The sequence below is a fragment of the Eulemur rufifrons genome, chromosome 18, assembly GCF_041146395.1.
Source record: "Eulemur rufifrons isolate Redbay chromosome 18, OSU_ERuf_1, whole genome shotgun sequence".
Classification (NCBI taxonomy): domain Eukaryota; kingdom Metazoa; phylum Chordata; class Mammalia; order Primates; family Lemuridae; genus Eulemur; species Eulemur rufifrons.
In genome coordinates, this window is record NC_091000.1 from 3,804,696 (window position 1) to 3,828,566 (window position 23,871).

Sequence of the window (23,871 nt, forward strand, 5' to 3'; positions counted from 1 at the left end):
TTCCTTAAGTAGCTAGCATGTGATTGACTTTTTCATAACATATTATTAGTCCACGAAACGCGCATATTTACTCCACTGCTTTATATTAATGGAGGTCAATAGGCTTAATGATTTCCTCAGCCAAGTCATTTATTCCTAAACCAATAGATAATGCCTTCGTCATAGTTTTCTGGGGGGAAAGTAACTGTGCGTTTGTTCTGCAGATGGCCAACTCCCTCTGAATCCTGCAGATTGGTGCTGAGCACGCAACAAAAGTTTGTAGCTTCCCAGTTTCTGGTGCTTCGCAGGGGAGAGGAAAGGACTTTGGCATTAAACACAAGAAGCAGTCAGGGAACCATCTCCTTTAACTTTTTTTCTCTGTTACCATTTGCAATGAAGAGGAAACAGAAGAGATTTCTACAGATGACTTTGTTATTCATGGTGGCTTTAATTTTCCTGCCTAATATTGGTCTCTGGTCTCTGTACAAGGATAAGCACCTGGTGAAGTCTACAGAGCCGGGGGAGCAGCAGGTAAGTACCACCCGGAGAAAGATCCCAGGAGGGTTGGTAAGGCCGGCAACCCTGGCGCTGGGATGGAGCAAGCAGGACTAGGATCGCCTTGGGTTTTCTAAGTTTGTACAGAGCTGATGTTACAGGACTGTAGAGACTTCGAGGTTTAAGCAAGTTGTTGTTTTAAGATCGCAGTCAACGATATGGTGAAATGTAAAATAAACTAGGAATGAAGAGTAAGAGAGGTCAAGAAGAGAAGATAAACTTTCACAGTAGGTCTTAGGTTGACTTTGTCTTGAGGTGGAGGAAAGCTAACTGTGCTTATTTGTGGAGGTAGGAGTGGGTTTGGCTCAAGTTCAGTTATAGGAATTGGTTTTTGCCTTCCATCTGGTTTGTCTGTATATGTTAAAGTGAATTGGGCCAACTAAATCATTAAAATTGTGAAGTGGTTCTTGAAAGCCAAGTTTTAGTTCTCCGTATTTTGGTTGCAATTTTTACGTGGCAACAGCCTTTTACCCTGTGGAAACTTAGTCTCTCTTTCATTTCTCCTGTTGCTAACTAAGGTGCCAGGGTAGGGTATACAAGAAGAGTTATTAAGAATGGCCATTCAGTTTCACAGTCTGGTGATAAGTGTTTGTTGCTAACAGCTTTCCTTCACATTGGAACTATCATGTAATATGATGTGTTTTCTTTCTACTTAGTATATAATCCATTAGTATGTATATGGCTCATGACTTAACATGCATCAAAATAACTGTGGTTCTTAGTGACTAATAAGGCAAAATATTCTTCACAGAATGTCCATGAAAGTCAATATTGTTGCATTCTTGTTTATTAATAAATAAAACAGCTTTTGTAATTTAACTGTTAACATTAGAATGCAGCCTTCTTTATGATGTTGATATAACACTTTTTCAGTTAGTCCTGTGCATCACCTTGGTATACTAATATTCTTAATTTCAAGGGTCATCACCCATGTATACTGTGTTCCTTCCACACATAGAAAATGTTTAAGTAGTTCATTTCTGGATAACAGTAATGTATATAATGACAAATATTTGTTCTTATATTTCACAAAGTTTTTTTTTTTTTTTTACACAGTGAGTGGTGAGTTGTGAAATATATAGTGGTAATCTGCTTTTTTATTATTTCAAGCAGTCATTACTAGTCTCTAAACTTTAAAGATAACTAGTTGCCTATGGATTTTGAATAGATTGGAATTTTGAGGAAAGATATTGACATAGTTTCATTTAGTTGTTGATTTCTATCATTCTTTCTAATAGAAATTTATTTCGGTTGGAAGTATACTGTGTTTTGCCATCCTAGTGGAAAAAAGATGTGCACTTTGGATGCGAAACTTTTTTTTCCTATTTGACGCACTTATTTCTTCAATCCTTGATATAAAACAGGATTTTATTGACATTAATAGTCAATACATTATCATGTAATATTTTGATTCCAATGTTGGTAAAATAAAAAGAGCAAAAATATTTTTCCTTGAAATTGGCTAATTCAGTTAACAATAACCAACTGAAGTATTTTCTGATATAGTTAACATAAAACACTAATTAATATTATTAATGAGATCTTTACAACTTTCACATTGGCTCTATTGATTTCAACACTTAATGAGAAAATTGTCCAGTGGCATAAAAAAATAAAATGTGGCAATTCAACTCTCTGACTTGTCATTGTAATCTCCAAAACTGTTTCCTTGTTTTTGGTTTCTCTGTAGTGCATGTGATACTTACTTTTGGGTAATAAAGTAAAGCTATGAAAGGCATGGAATGGCAAAAGAAGCAGCTGTTTCTCAAAGTTTGACACAGTGCAGAGTAAATGACTCAGATTGATGGCTACCCTGTGACATTCCAGTTTAATTATCCTGTGTAAAAATTTTGAACCAAATAGGTGAAAAAAGGGTAGCGATAAGCCCTAAAATGAATTTCAATCTTTTACTTCAGCATTTTTAGCCTAAATAATGATTTTAAGACTAATACTTTCTCAACGGATAAAAAATAAAGTTAAAAAGGTAGACATTAATTGATCACTTACTTAAGGATAGAATTCATTGTAAAATAGGAAAAGTTAAGTGTTCATTGGTTTTATTTTATTATGAATTATCATTAGAATGAAAATTAAGATATGTTATCATCATTATGTAAGTTTTGGATAAGAGTTAAGTTGTTAATATTGATATTTGACCAAAGAAAAAGTGACCTGAATTAACCATGGTTAATACTGTGATGAAATATTTTGATGTATCTCTATTTCAATAGTAGGAAGTTGGCTAAATACATAGGTTTTCAACTGAAACATATAATTTTATTTTTGGGTAATGTGTTATTTAAATTTAGCAATTTGTTTTACAAAGACATTTTCATGGTTAATTGCTAAGTGTTCTCCAGAAACCATTTATTACTATATTTCTCTCCAAGTTGTAAAATGTGGAGAATAAGGACAATGTGCTGATTGACGCATTGACAGCAATAAGTACCGAAGCTGTTCAAAACCAGTCACGTGCCCAAATGAGTGAACTATTTTCATAGCAGTTATGTGTGTAACAGCCAGCAGTTCTAGTTTTAAGTGTGGCATGGCAGTGGTCCCAGGAGTTGAAAGGCCTGCACTATTTTAAATAATTTCAGTATAACAGCAAGTTACAGGGAAATAGTTTAATTTATGGAAATTTAAAATTATGGAAGAGCTAATCTTTTTTAAATACTCTTAATCTGTATTTTAGCAGATCACATGACTAGTAGCTTTCCCACTTATTATTTACAATAAATTATATTTATGATGCAACCTGTGATTAAGGGAGATGAAACAGAAAACACTGATAAAAACTGTGTGTATTAATTTTCATAATTTAGAATTTAACATATATTGTTCTCAAGTCTATACTATTCCAGATTAATTGTATTTTTTGTAGTTTAAATTTAAAAGTAATATTTATGATGATTTTGCATAATATTTAAACATTTGCCCCATCTATGATGCAGAAAATGAAATAAATGCAGTAAAATATCCCAAATTGTTCATCTAAAAGTTTTTCTTTTTCCTTTTCCTGCATAAAACCAAAGAGGATTGATAAAATAGTTTTAATAACACAATACAATTGGAAAAGATTTTTTATTGTTTGGGCTCTCAAAAATTGAAATAAAATTACTGAAATACATATTAAATTTTGAGATTTTTGAGGTTTTATAAAAATTTTTAAATATTTTAAATTTTTTATTTAGATGTTATTAAATTATCATAATTGTGATGTGTCATTTTCAATTGACTTAATTTTGTCTCTTTTTTATTGGTATGATATAAGCATCTCCTTTATGTTACTAGAAATATATGCATATATTAAAAATCTATTTGATAGTGAATTTGATATTTAGCTTAGAATGATTGCTGTATGATTATTGTAAAGTAATTCTTAATTTCATTTTTCTTTTTAAAGATTTGAAATGCTACTTTTCTCTGGTTTCAGCTATATTTGGATTAAAGCCCAGTTACATATTTAGGTCTTAATTAAGCTGTGCATTAGGACGATATACGGAAAAACGCAATATGTTAGAACAAAACTACTACATCCAGTATATCTCTCTTAATTATTTATGCACGTACACATAAAAAATGCTACCTCAAAACACTTTCTTTTCTTAAATATATTAAAGAGATTAACCAAAATATTTTTAAAAAGGAACTATGGTAGTAGTTTAGCAATTAACTTGGAAATAATATGAGTTATAGAAATAATTCAAGAATATTCAGAATATGAAGAGAACTTTGCAATTTTTGAAATAAAAATGAGGGTTGAAATTCTAGAATTTTAAGTCACAGAATCAGAATTGTTCAGAATGATTTTAGAAGCTTATATTTGGCCTGGATTTTCTATGACATAAAAAACTAGGCCCTCTATGTCACTTTGAAATTGTGGAACCTTCTCATTTCTTTGAATTTCAGGATTTCTATTTATAAAATAGGGCTATTCGTGCTTGTCACATAACAAGATGCATAAAGTCCTGAGAGATCACACCTTAGATATGGAAAATATCATGAGGTACTGCTTTGTTTTCATCAGGTTTACGTGCGAACTGTGTTTGACAAATGTGTGACTTCACCTCCATTAAAAAAAAATATCTCTCCTGAAAGAGATTCCTCAGAATCTTTGTCTAATTCTTCTAATATTAATCAGCTCCACACTTCAGAGGGAGTCTTCTTTTTGGCCAAGAACATTTTTTTTCTGTGGCATTTTAAACTTGTTTTATAACATGAAAATATCAGATAATTGGTACCTAGTGTATGCAACCTGTCCTATGCTTTTTTTTTTTTTTCTTTTTTTGGGTCATCCTGATCACTAAAGCTGTGAAGTAGGTCTGTGTTCCTTTTCCAGCAAACACCTCAGATATTGGAAGAGCTAATGGAAGAGCTAAGGACAGGAGGAAAAAAAAAAACTAAAAAACAAGATTTTCTCTTCTTGCACTCAGGATGGTACATTATCAACAAATTGGATGTGAAACGATGCATTAGTTTGAGCCACAGTGTTCTTAATTAGCTAAGATGTAAGGTTTACATTAGGTTTTTAAAGGAACTTTTCTTGAATTTATGGAAAATCCATCCAGAATCACTACAGGATGGCCCCACACAGACCACTGTAACAAGTGTCTTAATTATTTGCTGTGACCTAGTGGATCTCTACATGATTAGTTCATCACATTACCCCGGGGGAGGTAGAGTGTGAAACACAGTCTTCTGTTCACAAGCTGGTAAAAAACGAGATAGATTTTTTTTTCTCCCCCTCCCTTCATTTCTGAGTTGGTGTCAAATTGTGCTGAATCAACTAATCTTCTATAAGTTTCTCCTGTAAAAGAAACCCAATCAAGTTGGAGCATATAGGGAACAGGTAAGAAAGACTGAGTAATTTAAGTAGTATAGAGAAGAGGATCGTAGAGAAGAGGATCGAGTAATTGTTGTTTGGTTTTATTATTAAGTTTGTCAAGAGAAACCATGTCTTCCTAAAGGAGACAACTTTTAGGAAGTTTGCAACCATGTCTCTCCCTATAAAATTTTTATACAGATGAATGGCAGCTAAGGGACATCAAAAATAACCTTACTGGAGGGAATAAAAATTAAAATTAGGAAAAGATACTGTGTGATTTAAGCGACATATAGAATCAGATGTGGATATGTTTTGTGCGTGATACATTCCCATTTCTCCCTTGCTTGGCTTGCGTATTCTTCAGATCCTTAAAACTGTCTGGAAGAGTATATTCTTCCCTTTCATATTTTTATTCTTTGCTAAACATGTTTGTGTAGTGTTTACAGAATTACTGTTGTGGAACCAAAGGTACAAATGTGCAAAGAATTAGGAGGTTCTGAACGTGACAGTAAAGGTAAAGACAGACCATCCTAAGTATTACTCTTCTTTATAACTTCCACCCGCTTTACCATACAGCCAAAAATTCCTAAATTGGCCAGGCGCGGTGGCTCATGCCTGTAATCCTAGCACTCTGGGAGGCTGAGACGGGCTGATTGTTTGAGCTCAGGAGTTCGAGACCAGCCTGAGCAAGAATGAGACCCTGTCTCTACTAAAAATAGAAAGAAATTATATGGACAGCTAAAAATATATACATAGAAAAAATTAGTTGGGCATGGTGATGCATGCCTGTAGTCCCAGCTACTTGGGAGGCTGAGGCAGGAGGATCACTTGAGCCCAGGAGTTTGAGGTTGCTGTGAGCTAGGCTGACACCATGGCACTCTAGCCTGGGTAACAGAGTGAGACTCTGTCTCAAAAAAAAAAAAAAAAAAAAAAAAAAAAAATTCCTAAATTATCTCAATTATTGTAATGCATGAATGGACAACAAGAAAAACAACATAGTAAAAACCATGTGTGCTATGGGAATATGTATTTAGATAGGCATCTATAAAAATATATAGGTATGTACAGGTTGAAAACCATCCACGAAAGTTCAACCCATGATGACCACCAGCATTCTTCACTAATATGCTAATTTCTATTACTACTGAATCAACAAATTACCATCAGAAAGAGGGTGAAAAAACAAAAGTATATTTAGGATTCATGATGAATTCAAGGTAAAACACATTAACCTTTTACCAACTTTTCTACTTACAGTATGATAGAAAAAAATGTGAGCTGGATTTGCAGTACTCTCAAATTCAATGTATTTATTTCACATATTCATTAAACAACACACATGCACATGCACGTACACCCACACACTAGGTCTCTTAATGAAAAATTAGATCTACCCAACTGTTTAATTTTCCACAATATTTATAATTTCTGGAACTTCTTGCCTTTTCTATTGCTTTGAATCTACAGTAGGCTGTTAGTCAAATTTGAAGCACGATTTCAATATTATTACTTTAATTCTAGGAAAGTATGAAAAAAGATAAAGAAAATGCATCTGTCTCCAGAAGTGATTATATCTATTTAGTAAGTTTGAGGATCACAATAAAGATTTAGCTTGTTAGAGTTGCAGATTATAAATAGAATAACTCATTGTTAAAGTGTAATGTAATGAACACTATCATGGTTGCTGTAGAATATGGTGGCGGCTACTGACCTTCGACCCTCTGTTGTAAGGAGTGGTGATGTCTCAACGAGGGCTGAGAAGGCTAATTTTGAATTATTTTAAGTACTCAAATACTCATGGGCTATTATTTCAGTAACTGAAATCTAGAAAGCCGGAGACAATTATTATAATAATTTTGAACATTTTTATTATATGAAAAAGACCAAATTATGAGGGTTGGCTTTGGAATCAGATTATCTGCCTTCAAATTCTGTCTCTAGTACTTGTCACTTTGTGACATTTAACAATTCATGGATCTTCCCCAGATGAGTTTTCTTACAAGTAAAATGGGGATAACAATACCTCTCTTGTGGTGTTACGGTGAGGGTTAAATGCTTAGCATCTTAAACAGCACATAAACAGGCTTAGCAGATAAATTATTGTTATACCTAAGTATTTATAAGCAATCATTGCCTTTAACAAGGTAATTAATGTTGGTTTAATAAATATTTACAGATGGGTTCTTTTTTAGAGGCATTGTCAAGACAGCACAGGAGAACAATGCCATTAAAATGTTGAATGTAGCAGGGAGGACTGTTGGATAAACAAATAGGATCTACAAAAGGACTTTTTTCATAATTTTTTGGGCCTAATTCTTAAGGACAGATTGTCAATTTCATTTATTTTTATATTATTATTTATTGCAAAACATGAAATTGTTTTATATATCATATTGAAAATTCTTCAAAATTGAAGCTTTTAATAGAAGAGAGAAAAAAGAAGCAATAGTTCTTTGTAGTGACTACACTCATTTCCTATGAAAATAAAGCCCATGCCTCACATATCAGCATTTCATCTCTACGCTAATTACAAATAAGAATCTGAGACCTACTTTTGTTGTTGTTGTTTAGATTTTGGTCATAAGATGGATTGTATTATTCTGAAGAAAAAAAGTTAAAAAGTGGAATAGAAGCTATTGAAATTTGGCTACTTTATAGAATTACTATTCTTTTCAGTAGACTTAGGGGGCAGATAAAGCATATTGCAAGTGGCCATTCTTAATTTTCTAAATAATGAATTAGAAAGATAAAACTGATATTCACGAAACAAAGAAATAAGCACTGCACAATAGAATGTCCTATGTATATGATGGGTATTTAAAAAGGGAGAGGATGATACAGTCCCTATACCCATTACACAGGCCTCATTGTTATGGGGGAAAGAGTGACCTGCATCTTGTTCTAAAAAGTAGACAGAGTTAGGAGAGTAGGGTAAGGGAGTTCAGATACTTTAAGTTCATATGCTGGCCTCACCTCTTACAGAAACATATGATCTTGGACACGGCATGTACCATCTTTAAACCTCAGTGCCTCATATGGAAACAGATTGCCTCCTAAAAGGATAGCTCAGAGAACAAATTGTATTTATTGCTTGGCACAGAGTAAATAATAAGGAAAGCTTAACAAATAGCAGTCTATATCTTTTTCTGAGTTTTTAGAACATCTTCTGAAGGTAGTAAATAAGTTTAAATATTGTGTAAACCTAATAAAATACAATAAAACATGTAAACTATACCACTATCAATTTGTCTGTTTATTGTTGATAAAATATGTTTTGGTTATGCGATATATGTATGATACCGTGCTAGACCCTGAGGGAAATTAAGTAATGAAGCCGTAAATTTGTTTCATTAGCTTACAATCTATTAGTTAATAAAGACACATACAAGCCTATAATATGTGCATGAAATTGTTTTGTATGAAATACATGCTCAAATTATTTAAAGTTTAAAAGAAGAAGAAAATATGTCAGTTATTGTATTCCTTTGTGGTCCCAATCAAACTGCTTTCTGTGTATTTACTATTTAATCTTCCAACAATTCATTGCGATAGACTCTTCTACATAAGTATGTACAACTAAGGAAGGCACAAAGTCAAAATCTGGGTTCATGCACGCTGGATTCATGGAAAGAGAAAATGATTAGCAGCGGTCACAGCAGTGTAGTTTAAGGCAAGTAAAGGCTTCGAAAATGTCGTTAGGTTTGGTGATTTGTTCCGGGTACCCTCTTGATTTTAGTTACACACAGTTGCAGAGATTTAAACAAAATGGTAAAAGATTAAATAATAAGATGAAAATACAACTAAGAAACCTTATATTTTTAAAACAGTTAAGAGATACTGGTACGGTCAGCTTTGGCGTCAATGTCTGAATGTGGGGTCCTGTTGGTAGGAGACAAAGGAAGCCAGAAGGCTGGTACACTGAGAGACGGAGAAGGTGATCCTCAAGAAGGATAGAGATAGTCTAGAGAAATAAAGTACAGGGAGAAAAGCCACAAAGGTTGTTATGTTCTAAAAGGTAAATTTAAAGCCTGTGCTTTTAATGGTTTGAGTGTTCTTCCTGCGAGGGAGGTCTGGAATTGTTCCCTTGCAATTAATTATCTTAGTAATTTACAGAGGTAATTGAACATTTGTGAAATATTCTATAAAGTATGAACCATTATAAATATATCATAAATGTGTTAGCTCTATAGATGATAGGTAATTAGATGTTTATTATATATAATCCTGTAATAAAATTGAAGATTATATTTAATAATACTGAATGGAGATGTCAAACAACTACTTTGTCAATAAGTCAGCAATGTACCTGTCAAATGCAATGACCAGATAGGCAGAGTGAAGGAAAAAATAAGAGTGTACTTAGGAATAGTATAGTAAGTGTGGATAGATGGAAGGTGTTATTTATTGTAAGATGATAATATTCAGTTGCCCAAAATTCAAGATAATATATGAATAATAAAAGTAATAAAATGATTATAATGAAAACAACAATAAAAGAAAAAGTAAAAGTCAAGATAATAATAAACTTTAAGGTAACATTTATTGAGCTCCTAACATGTGCCACGCAACATATGAAGCTACTTTTAAGTCCTCACAACTAATCCACAGTATATGTAATATTACTATCTTGCATTATAAATGCAAAGAGACTTTTTAAAAAACTTGTCAAGAACACAAGTGATTTATTTTACTAATATCAAGTGTTGATATTATATAAAGTTCACCATATAATACAACTACCTTGGAAATATCTTAGATCATTGCAACACAAGAAATTATATAACTCAACCATGAAAGGCAATATGCACGATGGTTAAAGGTATGGACTCTAGAGCCAGACTTCCCAGTCTTATTAATAGTTCCAGTTCTATTACTTAACTAGCTGTGTGATCTTGGGCAAGTTACTTATCTTCTCTGTGCCTTAGATTTTCTATTTCTAAAATGAGTATAAAAATAGTGTCTCCTTGATTGAGTTCTTATAAAGGTTAAATAATTTAATATGCATAAAATTGGATTGAACATAGTAAGTAATTTAAAATGTTAGCTACTATTACCTGTTAGAATTCTAGAAAATTGAGATTGGAAAAACAGGAAAAGCATGTTCTTAAAATCTTTCTCCCATGACCCATCATGAATATGATCCCCTTTTTAAAAAATTTTTGCATTTTTCAGAGGATTTATAAAAAGCGTTTCGAGTACCTTTAACTTCTTTTTCCTTTCACTTTTTAATTTTTCAGTAGCCTACACAGAATATGATATAGTACTTAGTTTAAAAGTCTTTATAACTTGAACTGAGGGCTCTTATGGCCCTACATGTCAGAAGCAAATAAGATTTCAACAGAAAATTTAGCTCTTCCCAGAATATGCAATCAGCAACCAATGCTATTTTGATGACGTTTTCCCTCATATTTTTAGTTCTGTTCTCTCCACATGGTGTTAATTTCTGAATGTGTATTCTGCCCTCAGGGAAAAAACCAATCTTTTCTAAATTGTGTCATTAAATCAGTCTAAACTTCCAAAGAGGATTATCTAAAATGTCTTTAGGGTTGCATATTTTATTATTTTATATAACTTGAGTTTTAACATTATTGTTCTGGTTGCTTCCAACAGTAGGGTAGAATTGGAAAAGTCCAGAATGGTGCTGCCAGGGACCATAGTTGAGTAACTTGACAAAGAAAGTGCTATCTCACTCCCTCTTCTGGTGCTTCCAAGAAAGGAGCTGGCTGGAAGGAGGAATGGAAGGCTGTGTAAAACGAGGCGGTGAGGGGAGATAAAAATGCTTCTATTCCCCAGCTGAATGAATTTTATTATTTTTTAGATAGGCTAACAGAACAGTGTCAGATTAACAACTATGTAATGGGACTGTCCCTCTCTAACTTCTGTGCAAACTATTAACCTTTCTTTCATAAGCTGAAGGAAATTACATTTTTTTTGGAAGATTCTCAGCATTCTAAGACAAAGAACTTCACTTCTAATATTTGAAATACAGAGAGAAAAATAAGCATCAGGAAGGTCAAGGAGATAATTTTCAAGAAAGTGTAGAAATATAAGCAACTGTCACTTTGTACGTCTTCCCTCCTCTTCCCTGCTCAGACTTCTTTTCCCCTTTTCCCTTTGAAAATTTCCTGAAAGACAAATTCCACATGGGGATTGATTTGGTCAATTATTGGCCCAATGAATGGAGGAAAGACTGGAGACATTTTAAAAACTTGAGTCTTTTACATCATAAAATAGGTTCTGTTGAACCTAATTGCATTTCTAGCTATTGAAATGTTTGATGCGAGAAATATTTCTTAACTCACACAGCTGCTGTTGCTCTTTGTTGTTGTTTTGTTTGTAATGCTAGGAGCTGTCACTTTATTCCAAACTCTGTAGTCGGAAAGTAAATATTGCTTAATCGTGTCACCTCCACAGAAACAATCTTTTGTAAGTTAAAACTACAAACTGGCACAGTAAAACCTGAACTACCAGAAAAGAGTAGTGCATTTTTCTACTCAGCTCTCTTTCTTGTTTGCCTAAGCTGCTTTTTTCCAACCTTCTTTCTCTTCTCAAATCCCCCATGCCACCACCTCTTTCATCATGCTCAGCAGATAGACTTGCCTCATTCTTCACTGTAAGTATAGAATTTTCATGTTGGGAGAGCCAAGACTTCATGTCATAAAATCAGAAAAAGCACCCGCATTTGCATGGGTATTTTCCCAGTTCTCACTTGCCTCCTGTTACTATGGAAAAATGTCCCTTGCTTTAGGATAAATATGGAACCTCTCTTTAGACCATGAATCACAACTTTCTTTAGGAACTTTCGTGTATATTTTTTTCTTCTCATTCATTTATTTTCAGCCTTTTTCTCTTGAATCATCCTGCACATTAACATTTAAACTTGTTCAGGTCCCTCCACTATTGGAAAGGTGAGGAGATTAAAAGCAAAACAAAGGAAATGCCTCTCGGTGCCGCATAACATTGGAACTGCTGTCCTCTCTCCTCCTAATAACCAAAAGATGTGTCTTATTCCTGACTTTCTACTTCTTCCCACCTCCTGAGTGGAGGCCGAATCCAACTCCTGTTAATCTACATTAACCTCTTTCACCAATATCTTCAGCAATCTCTTGGTAGTTATTCCAGAAGCACTTCCTATTAGGCACATTACTTGACAGAAATTATCTAAACACTCTCTTCTACTTACAACAATCTTTGTCATCTGAGAAGAAGAGGTGGTGGGGAGGAAGACATGAAGAGAGATGAGATTGGAAAAAGCAGCTTTGGAAAACTTGGAAGCAGGGCAGGAAAACGTAGTGTGATTCTTTGCTGGTAACGTAGGCCACACTGTGCACACTCCTGTTTTAATCTTCCTGTCCCCACCACCCTTCCCAATCACCACCCATTCACAAAGGCATTTACCAGTGTCCTTTACAGACTCCTACTTCAGTACTTTCCCTAAAAGTATTAGATTCTTTGGGGGTCTGTACAATGACTACGTTTCGTTCTGTGCTCTCACAGTTGGGGCATTGCGCACAACCTCTCGGGATTTGAGTCATCAAATTTAAATTGATGGCTCCCAAGTTGTTATCTCTAATCCAGATGCCTCCCCTAACAGTATGAACCACATACGAACCTGACATCTAGAAACAGATATTTTAAACTTTAGATGTCTGAAATTAAATACATCTTTTCCATTCTCTTCCTACACCTGTTCTCCCTCCGGGTCTCTCATCTAAAGGAAGTACACCGGCGTCTATCCCAGCATGCAAGGCTGGAAGTTGATCATTGTCATCGGTGCCTTCATTATCTTTACTCTCAGCTTCAATTGATTGCTGAGTACAGCTGACCCTTGAACAACGCGGGTTTGAACTGCAGGGGTCCACTTATATGTGGATGTTTTTCAACAAGTACATTGGAAAAATTTTTGAAGATTTGCCTGAGAATTTGAAAAAACTGGTAGACAAACCATCTAGCCTAGAAATAGTGAAAAAAATCAAGAAAAAGTTAGGTCGTAAATGCATAAAATGTATGTAGATGCTAGTCTATTTTATCATTTACTTCCATAAAATATATGCAAATCTATTATAAAAAGTTAAAATTTATCAACACTTACGCACACAAACACAGAGGATACATGGCACCATTCTCAGTCAAAATAAATTTAAAGAAATGTAAAGATGCAGTATGGAATTATAACTGCATAAAATTCACTATAGTGCATATCATACTATAAGAATAATTTTGTAGCCACTTCCTGTGCTGTTACAGTGAGCTCAAGTGTCGGGAGTATATGCTCAAAATGCTGTGTTGAGCTAATCATCTCCGAGTGAGAAGTTCATCTCTCCAGTAAATTGCGAATCACAGTAAAAAGTGATCTCTTGGGGTGCTGCTGGGCTTTTCATCGTGTTTAGTGCAATACCATAAACCTTGAATAACACAATGGGATCCCATGAAGTGCCACTAGTCATGCTGGAAGTGCTCCCAAGAAGCAGAGAAAAGTCATGACATTACAAGAAAAAGTTGAATTTCTTGTTATGAACCGTAGATTGAGGTCGGCAGTTGCAGGTGCCGCCATTTCAGACAGAGGATTCATCTTGTAAACAGATATCATAAACTTATGGCATCAATAAATGTACCGTAAATGTATTTTCTCTTCTTTATGATTTTCCTAACAACATTTTGTTTTCTCTAGCTTACTTTAAGAATACAGTATATAATACATTTAACATACCAAATATGTGTTGATTAACTGTTTATGTTATCATTAAGGCTTCTGCTCAGCACTAGGCTATTACTAGTTAAGTTTTGGGGGAGTGAAAATCATACAAGAGTGATGGCGCAAGCCTGTAGTCCCAGCTTCCAGGGAGGCTGAGTCAGGAGGATTGCTTGAGCCCAGGAGTTGGAGGTTGCAGAGAGCTATGATGACACCACTGCACTCTAGCCAGGGTGACAGAGCAAGATTCTGTCTCACAGAAAAAAAAAAATGATATGAGGATTTTCAACTATGCCAAGGGTCAACACCCCTAGGGCCTGTGTTGGTCAACTGTACTAGCAATTTTCCTACAAGGTCTCTCTTGAATCAACATCTCCTTTTCTTCCTTGCCATTGCCCTGGTTGGGATTAGCTTAAACACCGCACTGGATGGATTTCTAGGAGAGACTCTCAACATGATACACCTGCCTCCAGCCTTCCGCAAGTCCACACTCTGAGCAGCCAGAGTTGCTTATGGCATGTGCTCACTGGAGCAAGCTACGGCCATTCTGAAACGCAGTCCTCAGACTCTTATACCTTCAGATATGAGTTGGAATTCTTTAATACAGCTTACTCAAACTCTTCTTGCTATGTGCCTATGCCTAACTGCTCATTACTTCATGGATAAGACTCCCTTAAGCTCCAAACACTTTCAGCTTCTTTGAGTTTCCTGAGAGTATCATATTTATTCCTGCAGGAATTTGCATGTATTTTATCTTCAGTCTTGACTAGATAATTTCTACTTTTCCTTCAATCTTTTTCTGGGAAACTTTCCCTGACCTTGCATGCTTGGGTTAGATACCTTTCCTAAGTGTTATACTAGGTCTTCTTATGCTCTTAAAATGGCACTCATCAGTCTGTACATCAGCTATCTGTTTAGGTAGTTTATTCTCCATTAATCAGCAAGTTTCTTAAACTTGGTTGTTGGTAGAATGGTGGCCCCTAAGAAAGAATGTCCAAGTATTAATGCCTCAAACCTGTGAATGTTGTCATATTGGGAAGAAGGGTTGTTGCAAATGTAACTAAAGATCTTGAAATGTAGAGATCATTCTAGATTACCTGCCCTAAATTATAGGCCCTAAATCCAATCACAAGTGTTCTTATAAAAGACACGCAGGGGAGTTTTGATGGATAGAAAAGGAGACAGAAGAGGAAGACGGGATGTGAGGGGAAGCAGAGACAGGAGTGATGCAGCTGTCAGTCAGCACAGACAGAGGAGCAGGCAACGTGGTAGCCGAGGCAAGGGTCGGAGGGGTGTGGCCACCAGCCAAGGAACTCAAGCAACGCCAGCAGCCACAGGAGCTGGAAGAGGCAAAAAAAGGATTCTCTTCTACAGTCTCCAGAGGCAGTGAAACCCTGCCAACACTTTGAGTTCATATTTCTGGCCTCCAGAACTGTGTAAGAATAACTTTCTGTGGTGTTAAGCTACCCAGTTTGTGGTAAGCTTGTACAGCTGCAGGGTATGAATACAGTTAGGAATTGTTTGTGTTTTTCCACTTGTTAGTCCCACTGCCTAGCATTATCTAACCACAATTTAGGCACTTGATAGATATTTCTTGCAAGAATGAAGTGTCATCAATCTGAGTTGTCTTCTATACATTGACCTTATTTGAGCTGAGCTATATGTATACAAACAAGTAAGTATGTACAACCCAAATATTAGCAAGGTACATACCCAGGTATTACTAAGCAAATATGAATATAAGATGGTAAACTCTTGTCATACTCATGAAGTAATGTCCCATTTACATGTTTTTGTTATGTCAACCTCATCCTGACCACGCTATTCTGTCAAGATGTGACTGATCCTGACACTAAAAATAACAATGAGATTTCATCAAACATAGACACCTGCATATGCTATAGAAGACATGTATGACTCCAGTAACTTTTTTGAAAAGAAGATAGTCACATGCAAACAAGTGAATGATATGACAAAGAGTAAAATATAATCATTGAATCTGCTCTTTCTCTAATTATGGCACCATTGTAGTAACTTTTACTATAACACGTGTAGGCACAATATGTGTCCACATTTAAATAGCTACCATGGCAACTGAGGAGAGGTTTATTTTTGAAACTTTATTAATCCGTAAAAAAACTTGTAGTTGAGTTCATTAATACAGCCTACACAGGACCACTAAGCAGCACACTTCATTAAAAGAAATACTTTTGGAAGTACAGACTGATGTATTTCAAGGGGTGAATGCTTCAGGCCTTAAGCTTTCTATTTGTTTGGTTCTCCAGTGCAAATTCCCCTTTGTACAGCCTCCCTTTTTCTGGGAGAGTCTACCTTGATTTACCCAGGCTTGTGTTAATTAGCAGTCATGTAGCAGGAGTGTGGAAGCAAAGGAGAGAAAGGGAGAGAATTCAAGGGTAAAACATATGAAAGAGATTAGGAAAAACTGGAAGAACTAGAAAAGGTGTGACAGGCTTTATTTGGTTGAGGCATATTAAATGCAGTGTCTTAGGGGAAAATGTCTTACTGTTCTGATAATTAAATAGCATTGTGTTTGATGAGATGATTCCACAACTTTCTTCATAATTGCTAAATTACTTTAAGCACATTAATTATATCTCCTCTTGTTTGTACTAGTATTATGGTCAGCTTTGAATTTTTGAACTTTTCATTCTGACATTTCTATCTACTAATTACCTAGCTTTGACCATCTTTTATTTCAGTTCCTTTTGTCTTCATCTCAAAAGTGTATAAAATGATTCTGAATAAAAGAAAGTTTATTGGCTGTGTTCAGCTTTAAAAAGATGTGCAGAAATATTACAGAGAATTGTTTAAATTGAGTCTTTACCCCTAATGTTATCAGCTCAAGGGCATTCATTAGTGAAAGTATCTTTACAAATATTCTTATAATTAAACAAAAATTATGTATGCCATGACACATTGTCTTGTGTCAATATTTCTATGCTAAAATGTAACTTTCTTAATGCTGTTACCTAAAAAAAATATGTATAGGTATTGTGTTAATCATTAGAAGAAAATATGTGCATTCATTTTTAAGCAATTTGCCTGATTTGAACACTAAAGAAGTACTTTTCTTATTTATTCTATTTTATATGATTTTGCATTGCTTCTCTGAGTATGTCCAATTACATATTTCTATATATTTGACACACATCTGTCCTTGTCAGTGATCTTATGGTAATATATTTGCTCTGGCTGAATAATCAATTTATATATCATTCATGTAGGTATATACAAATGCTAATTTCCTGTAATATTTCTTCATGTAAAATGGTTTCATTTTAATTTTCTGATGAAATGTATAAATTATGATGAAAATTTTTTTAAGGAATATACTTTTAAAACAGTTTCATTCAAGTACAGCAATCAAATACAGGCATACCTCGAAGAAATGCCAGTTTGGTTCCAGACCAGCACAATAAAGTGAATATCACAATAAAGCAAGTCACATGAATGTTTTGGTTTCCCAGTGCATATAAAAGTTATGTTTACACTATACTGTAGTCTATTAAGTGGTCAATAATATTATTTCCAAACAATTTACATATTTTAATTAAACATGTTATTGCTAAAAAATGCTAACAATTATCTGAGCCTTCATTGAGTCGTTATCTTTTTGCTTGTAGAGGGTCTTGCCTTGATGTTGTTGGCTGCAGACTGATCAGGCTGTTGGCTGCTGAAGGTTCAGGTGGCTGCAGCAATGTCTTGAAAAAGACAACAATGAAGTTTGCCACATCAATTGACTCTTCCTTTCACAAAGATTTTTCTGTAGCATGAGATACTGTTTGATAGCATTTTACCTACAGTAGAAGTTCTTTCAAAATTGAAGTTGTTCCTCTCCAAGCTTGCCACTGATGTATTAACTAAGTTTATGTGATATTCTAAATCCTTTGTTGCCCTTTCAACAATGTTCACAGCATCTTCTTTAGGAATAGATTCCATCTCGAAAAACCACTTTCTTCGCTCACCCACAAGAAGCAACTGCTGATCCATCCAAGTTTTATCATGAGATTGCAACAATACAGTCACATCTTCAAGTGCCACTGTTGTGTTAGCAGGCATGAGAACAACATTAATCTCCTTGTACATCATTATCCAGGCTCTTGGGTGACCAGGTTTATTGTCAATGAGCAGTATATTTTGAAAGGAACCTTTTTTTCTGAGGAGTAGGTCTCAACAGTGGGCTTAAAATATTCAGTAAATCATGCTGTAAAGGGATGCACTGTCATCCAGGCTTTGCTGTTCCATTTGTAGAGCACAGTCAGAACAGATTTAGTATAATTCTTAAGGGCCCTAGAATTTTGAAATAGTAAAGACCATTGGTTTCAACTTAAAGTCATCAGCTGCATTAACCCCTGGCAAAAGACTCAACCTGTGTTTTGAAGCTTTGAAGCGAACATTGAATTCTCTCTAGCTATGAAAGTCCTAGGTTGGCATCTCCTCCAATAGAAGGCTATACTGCGTACATTGAAAATTCATTGTTTAGTGTAGCCATCTCCATAACTTTCCTCAGCTAGATCTTCTGGGTAGCTTGCTGCAGCTTCTACATCAGCATTTGCTGCTTTACTTTGCACTTTTATGTTATGGAAATGGCTTCTATCTTTAAACTGCATGAATCAACCTGTGCTAGCTTTCAGATTTTCTTATGCAGGTTCCTCATCTTTCTCAGCCTTCATAGAATTGAGGAGAGTTAAGACCTTGCTCTGGATTAGGCTTTGGTTTAAGTGTCTGTTGTAGCTAGTTTGGCCTTCTAGCCAGACCATTAAGGGTTTTGCCATATCAGAAATAAGGCTGTTTGACTTTCTTAACATTTGTGTATTAACTGGAGTAGCACTTTTAATTTCCTTTAAGAACTTCTCCTTTGCGTTCAAAACTTGGCTAACTGCTTGGCACAAGAGGCCTAGCTTTTGGCATATCTCAGCTTTCAACATGCCTTCCTAACTAAGCTTAATTAATTATTTCTAGTTTTTGATTTAAAATAGGAGACATGTGACTCTTCTTTTCACTTGAACACTTAGAAGTCATTGTAGAATTATTAATTGGCCTAATTGCAATATTATTGTGTCTCAGGGAATAGACAGGCACAAGGAGAGGGAGAGATATAGGGAGCAGCTGGTCAATGGAGCAGTGAGAACACAATACTTACCAGTTAAGTTTCTCTCTTATATGGGTATGGTGCAGTTCGTGACACCCCAAAATAATTACAATAGTAACATCAAAAATCATTGATAACAAGTCACCATCAGGGATATAATAATAATGAAAAAGTCTGAAATATTGTGAGAACTAATGAAATGTGACACAAAGAGAAAAAGCGAGTACATATTGTTGGAAAACTGGTGCCAATAGAATGGATCAACGCAGGCTCGCCACAAACCTTCAATTTGTAAAAAGCACAACAAAGTGAACCACAATAAAGTGAGACATGCCTGTATTTGCTACAGATATTTGCCATTTTTTAAATTTCTTTTTTATTTCAGCATATTACGGAGATGCAAATGTTTAGGTTACATATATTGCCTTTGCCCCACCCGAGTCAGAGCTTCAAGCGTGTCCATCCCCAGGACAGTGAGCACCACACCCATTAGGTGTGAATATACCCATTCCCCCCTCCCCCCTCCCATCTCCCACCTACCCGACACCCAGTGAATGTTACTACTGTATGTGCACTTAAGTGTTGATCAGTTAATACCAATTTGACATTTTTAATGTAAAATATTAGTCTATATATTTTTCAGTTTTATGCTTCTTTTTTGCAACTCAAACTTTAATTTGAATATGTCTATTAATTTACATTTATCTCATAAATCAATTTATTTCATGTTTTATTGTTTTCATGTCTATTTTTTATTTTCTTACCCACGGCTAGTTTTAGATAGTATTTTCCTTATGACACTGAAAAAGATATAGGTAGATAAATAGTTATAAATTTTTCCAATTGTCAGGTTTGATAGACATATGAGTGCATTGCAAAAAATGTATAGAATAGTATTTTGCTTCTCACTTAATCAAATATAATTTTATTCACTGGATTATTAGGTTCATTTGAGTAAGTATAAAAATTTGAGCTGTGACTATCAAAAGTATCACTTAGGAATCAATAAGAATGACTTTTATTCATTCTTTTTTGCCATGAGCCTAGGCAAAATATCCATAAAGTACAGGATAAAACGTAAGTAGATCTCTCCACTAGCTGATGGTGAATATTCCAGGCTGATATATGCATATTTCTAGGCAAACATAAACATGTAATAAGCTTCTAAGTCCTTCTCTCATGAAAGCAAAATGAAATCAATTATCCACACTTCAACAGACATCCCCAAAATTAAATATTTGGGAATTACTTTTTGAGTTTCAAGCCATACTACATGCTCACTTTAATCAATATAAAATAGCATGGAATGGTCCAAACCTGATTTGATGATTCTCCCCTAAGGCCTATTCCATGTACAGCCTGATTAATGATGTACTGTGAACAGTATTAGGAGTACATAAGTGCAAGAAAATAGTATATAAAATCTAAGGTGCAATATTAAAAACAGTTTTTTTTATGAATACAAAGTACAGTATGAATTGCTTATGACAATATACAATGGATACTCAATAAATTGCTGTTAACAGATACATAAAATTTTTCATGAACTTATTTTTGGTCCATTTATTAACAATATTTATTGCTAGTAACAATTATTATCCGTAAATGGATTCTTGGTTTTTAAATAACTTAATAAAAATTTTTAAATAACTTAATAAAAAACTTAATAAATTTTAATTTATTAATTATGTATTCTGTTTAGCCTGAATTTGTTGAAAATGTTAATATTAAGAATAAAATAGAAGGCTGGGTGCAGCAGCTCACACCTGTAGCCCCAGCTTCTCTGGAGGCTGAGGCAGCAGAATCGCTTGAGCCCAGGAGTTGGAGGTTGCAGTGGGCTATGATGATGCTAGTGCGCTCTAGCCCAGGCAACCAAATGAATGAGATACTGGCTCAAAAAAAAAAAATGCCTAACTAAAATCTGAACTATTTTGAAATTTTGGTCACTTTTCTAATGGTGGTATCTGTATATTTTTTGCTTGTTGTGCAGGCATGTAGTCACATTTTGAATGTTACCTAGAATGTATTTATATAGCATGGTAAGGAGAAATTTTATTTCCACTCTCCAGTTCTATTGGTTGCTGACAGTACTGTCCAAGTTATAATATATTATCAGATTTCTACATTGCTAAATTAGCCTTGGTATATGGGCTTATATTAGCACAGATGTTGACCTACTGAGTAAACATTTTTTCCAGTCTCTTAAATGAAATACATTCAATTATGTGAATTATTTTAGAACATGTTTATATGTATACATTTTTTATTTTTTCTGGCAAATAACTATGTTTCTATAATCCATATTGATCTTTATCTTCTAGAAATGCACTGCTTTAGAAAAATTATTTTAACCAGTATTTGAAAGTGCTAAAAAAATGCAGTGTTATGTCCTTTTTGTAAAACTTGGCATACATATTTTTATGCTCTTCTCACGAACTGAGAAACTTGAGACTCAAAAAGTAACCCAAAAAGGACTAAATATTAAATAAACTTTCTTTAATTAGTTATTACATAAACTTTATTTTTAGCCAAGTTTTCATATTTCCTGGCTTTGGGATAACATTTGGAAACTAGTTTGTAAGCAGATGCTATAGTACAAAAATTAATGATCATATTTCAGGGAATTCTATGATTCTAAGTATTTTAAACTAAATAAGTGTATATTTTCTCACCTACCAAATTGATTGCCACTTCAAGATAGAGAAAATAATCTTATCTAACTTTCTCACAAGTCATGAGAAAACTAAGCAAAGTAATTTGCCAAAACCACACAGTGAATTAACATTCATACCTGGGTTTAATTCAAGTCTTAATTTTCCTAAGGCTCATCAATATTTCCTTTAAACTACATTGCTTTGCAATTTTGTCTCTAGTACTACTCTCTTTGGAAATGTCACATTGGAATCTGAGCTTGATTGGCCTGGTAAATTTAGGATACTAACCCCAGTAAACTCTCCAAAAGCCTTCCTTTATAGGAAAACAAACATAATGACGTGATGTAAGGTTTTCCCTTACATTACATTCACTGAGATTATACAATATGTAGTGGTTAATAGATTTTACATATAATGCACGTTTACAATATGTGATGGTTAACAGATTTTAGGAAGGGGGGCCAATGCTAGTGCTGGGAAAGTGAAGTTGTAGCCTTCAAAGATGTGTCCCTAGAAAGTCATGGAAAGTGTTCTCCTTTGTCACTGGCACAGATAAGAGGGGGAAAGGACAAGAGGCATAAGTCAGACAGGCTTAGATAGAAGTAGCAGAGCCGGTGGCTATAGAGAAAACTGATGAAGAAGGGAGCAAAGTGCTTTGTTGTTATTTTTTGCTTGTTCGAGTTTTCCCCCAGAATGTGGAGATGGATTTACTTTAATTGAAGAACCCTGTAGAGATAACATTTAGCCACAAGCTGCAATATTTTATAGAGCTAACAAAAAGATTGAGAGTCGTCCGACTAACGACAACACCTCATTTCACCATTTATTGATAGGCAGAAAACGTTCTTGACGTTCCTCTTACCATCTTCACTGTGTTTAGTTTTTAGAAGAAAGATTGACAAACACGTTACTTAAAAATTTGGAGTAAATTTGAAAGGATTTATAAGATCATGAGCACATTTTCTGTTTAATTTTCCATAGTTTCCTTTTTATATTACTGAAAGAAAATAATATTGTATTCTACCTTGAAAAATATACAACATACTATAGAAAAATGGCTCTCTAAGTTCAGTTATATTTTTTGGCCTCGTTATGTAAGTGTGTGTATCTGTGTCTATGTGTCTATGCATATGTACATGTGATGGTTTTGTTTTACTGTTTAGTGTTAAACATATATTAGATGCTGAATTATTTTGGATTATTATTTAGAGCTGTAGTTTAGTAATATCTTATTTATTTCTATAGTTTAATAATATGATTTAGATGTTACTTGAGATATAAAATTGATTAATTAGGCAGATTAGCTATTTATTATATGGAATGTAAGATTTGATATCTATAGTGGCATAGATCATTATTTTGTATTTTTAGTATTTATGGATATAGCATTAATTTTTAAAGCAAATGAGTCTCCATTCACTGTGACATCCTAAAACAGAAAATAGTTATGTTCAATTAATTAATAAATAATAGTTTAAATTAGTGTTTTGTATTGTTACTAGTATATGTCTACATGTACTTAAATGTTACTAATGGCAAAGCAAATTTTATGGCACAATCTTGTTATGTTAAAGACAACCTGTCAGATTTCTTTTATCATTAGACTTCTCATCTTAAAATAATATTAGTTAATAGCAATAATAACCTTATGGGTTTGCTGTAAACAAAGACGAAAAAATTCAGGAATGTTCTCATAATATAGCGTGCAATTAATACGAGAAGGAGGAGGAGGAGGAGGAATGTTGACTGCAATATCTACATATTTGTTAGATTCTATGTAATATTGGGAGCTAAAGGGATTGGAAAGATGGCATTATCATATAGCCATATAGTATCACAAAATACTACTGCTAATAACAACAGTAATGAGATTTCCTTCCTCAATGATTTCTCTCTCCTAGGATCTTTCAGTGGTGTGGGCACTGACACAGGTTAATTTGATATCAGAGCCACAAGAAACTAGGGTTGTGCTGACATGAAAAAAAGTACTAGATGGAAATATATATTTTTGAATTATGCAAAAATAGTTGGTTTTTTACATCTGATTTTGCAT

The 23,871-nt window shown here is 34.3% G+C and overlaps 1 protein-coding gene across 1 annotated transcript in view; it reads left to right on the plus strand.

The window, feature by feature from the left end:
• Positions 1 to 372: 372 nt before the first annotated feature.
• Positions 373 to 23,871, plus strand: part of GALNTL6 (polypeptide N-acetylgalactosaminyltransferase like 6) — an 851,955-nt gene continuing 828,456 nt past the window's right edge. Inside the window, exon 1 of the mRNA XM_069493359.1 lies at positions 373 to 510. Coding sequence (XP_069349460.1) covers positions 373 to 510 — 138 coding nt within the window. The remainder of the gene's footprint in view (positions 511 to 23,871) is intronic.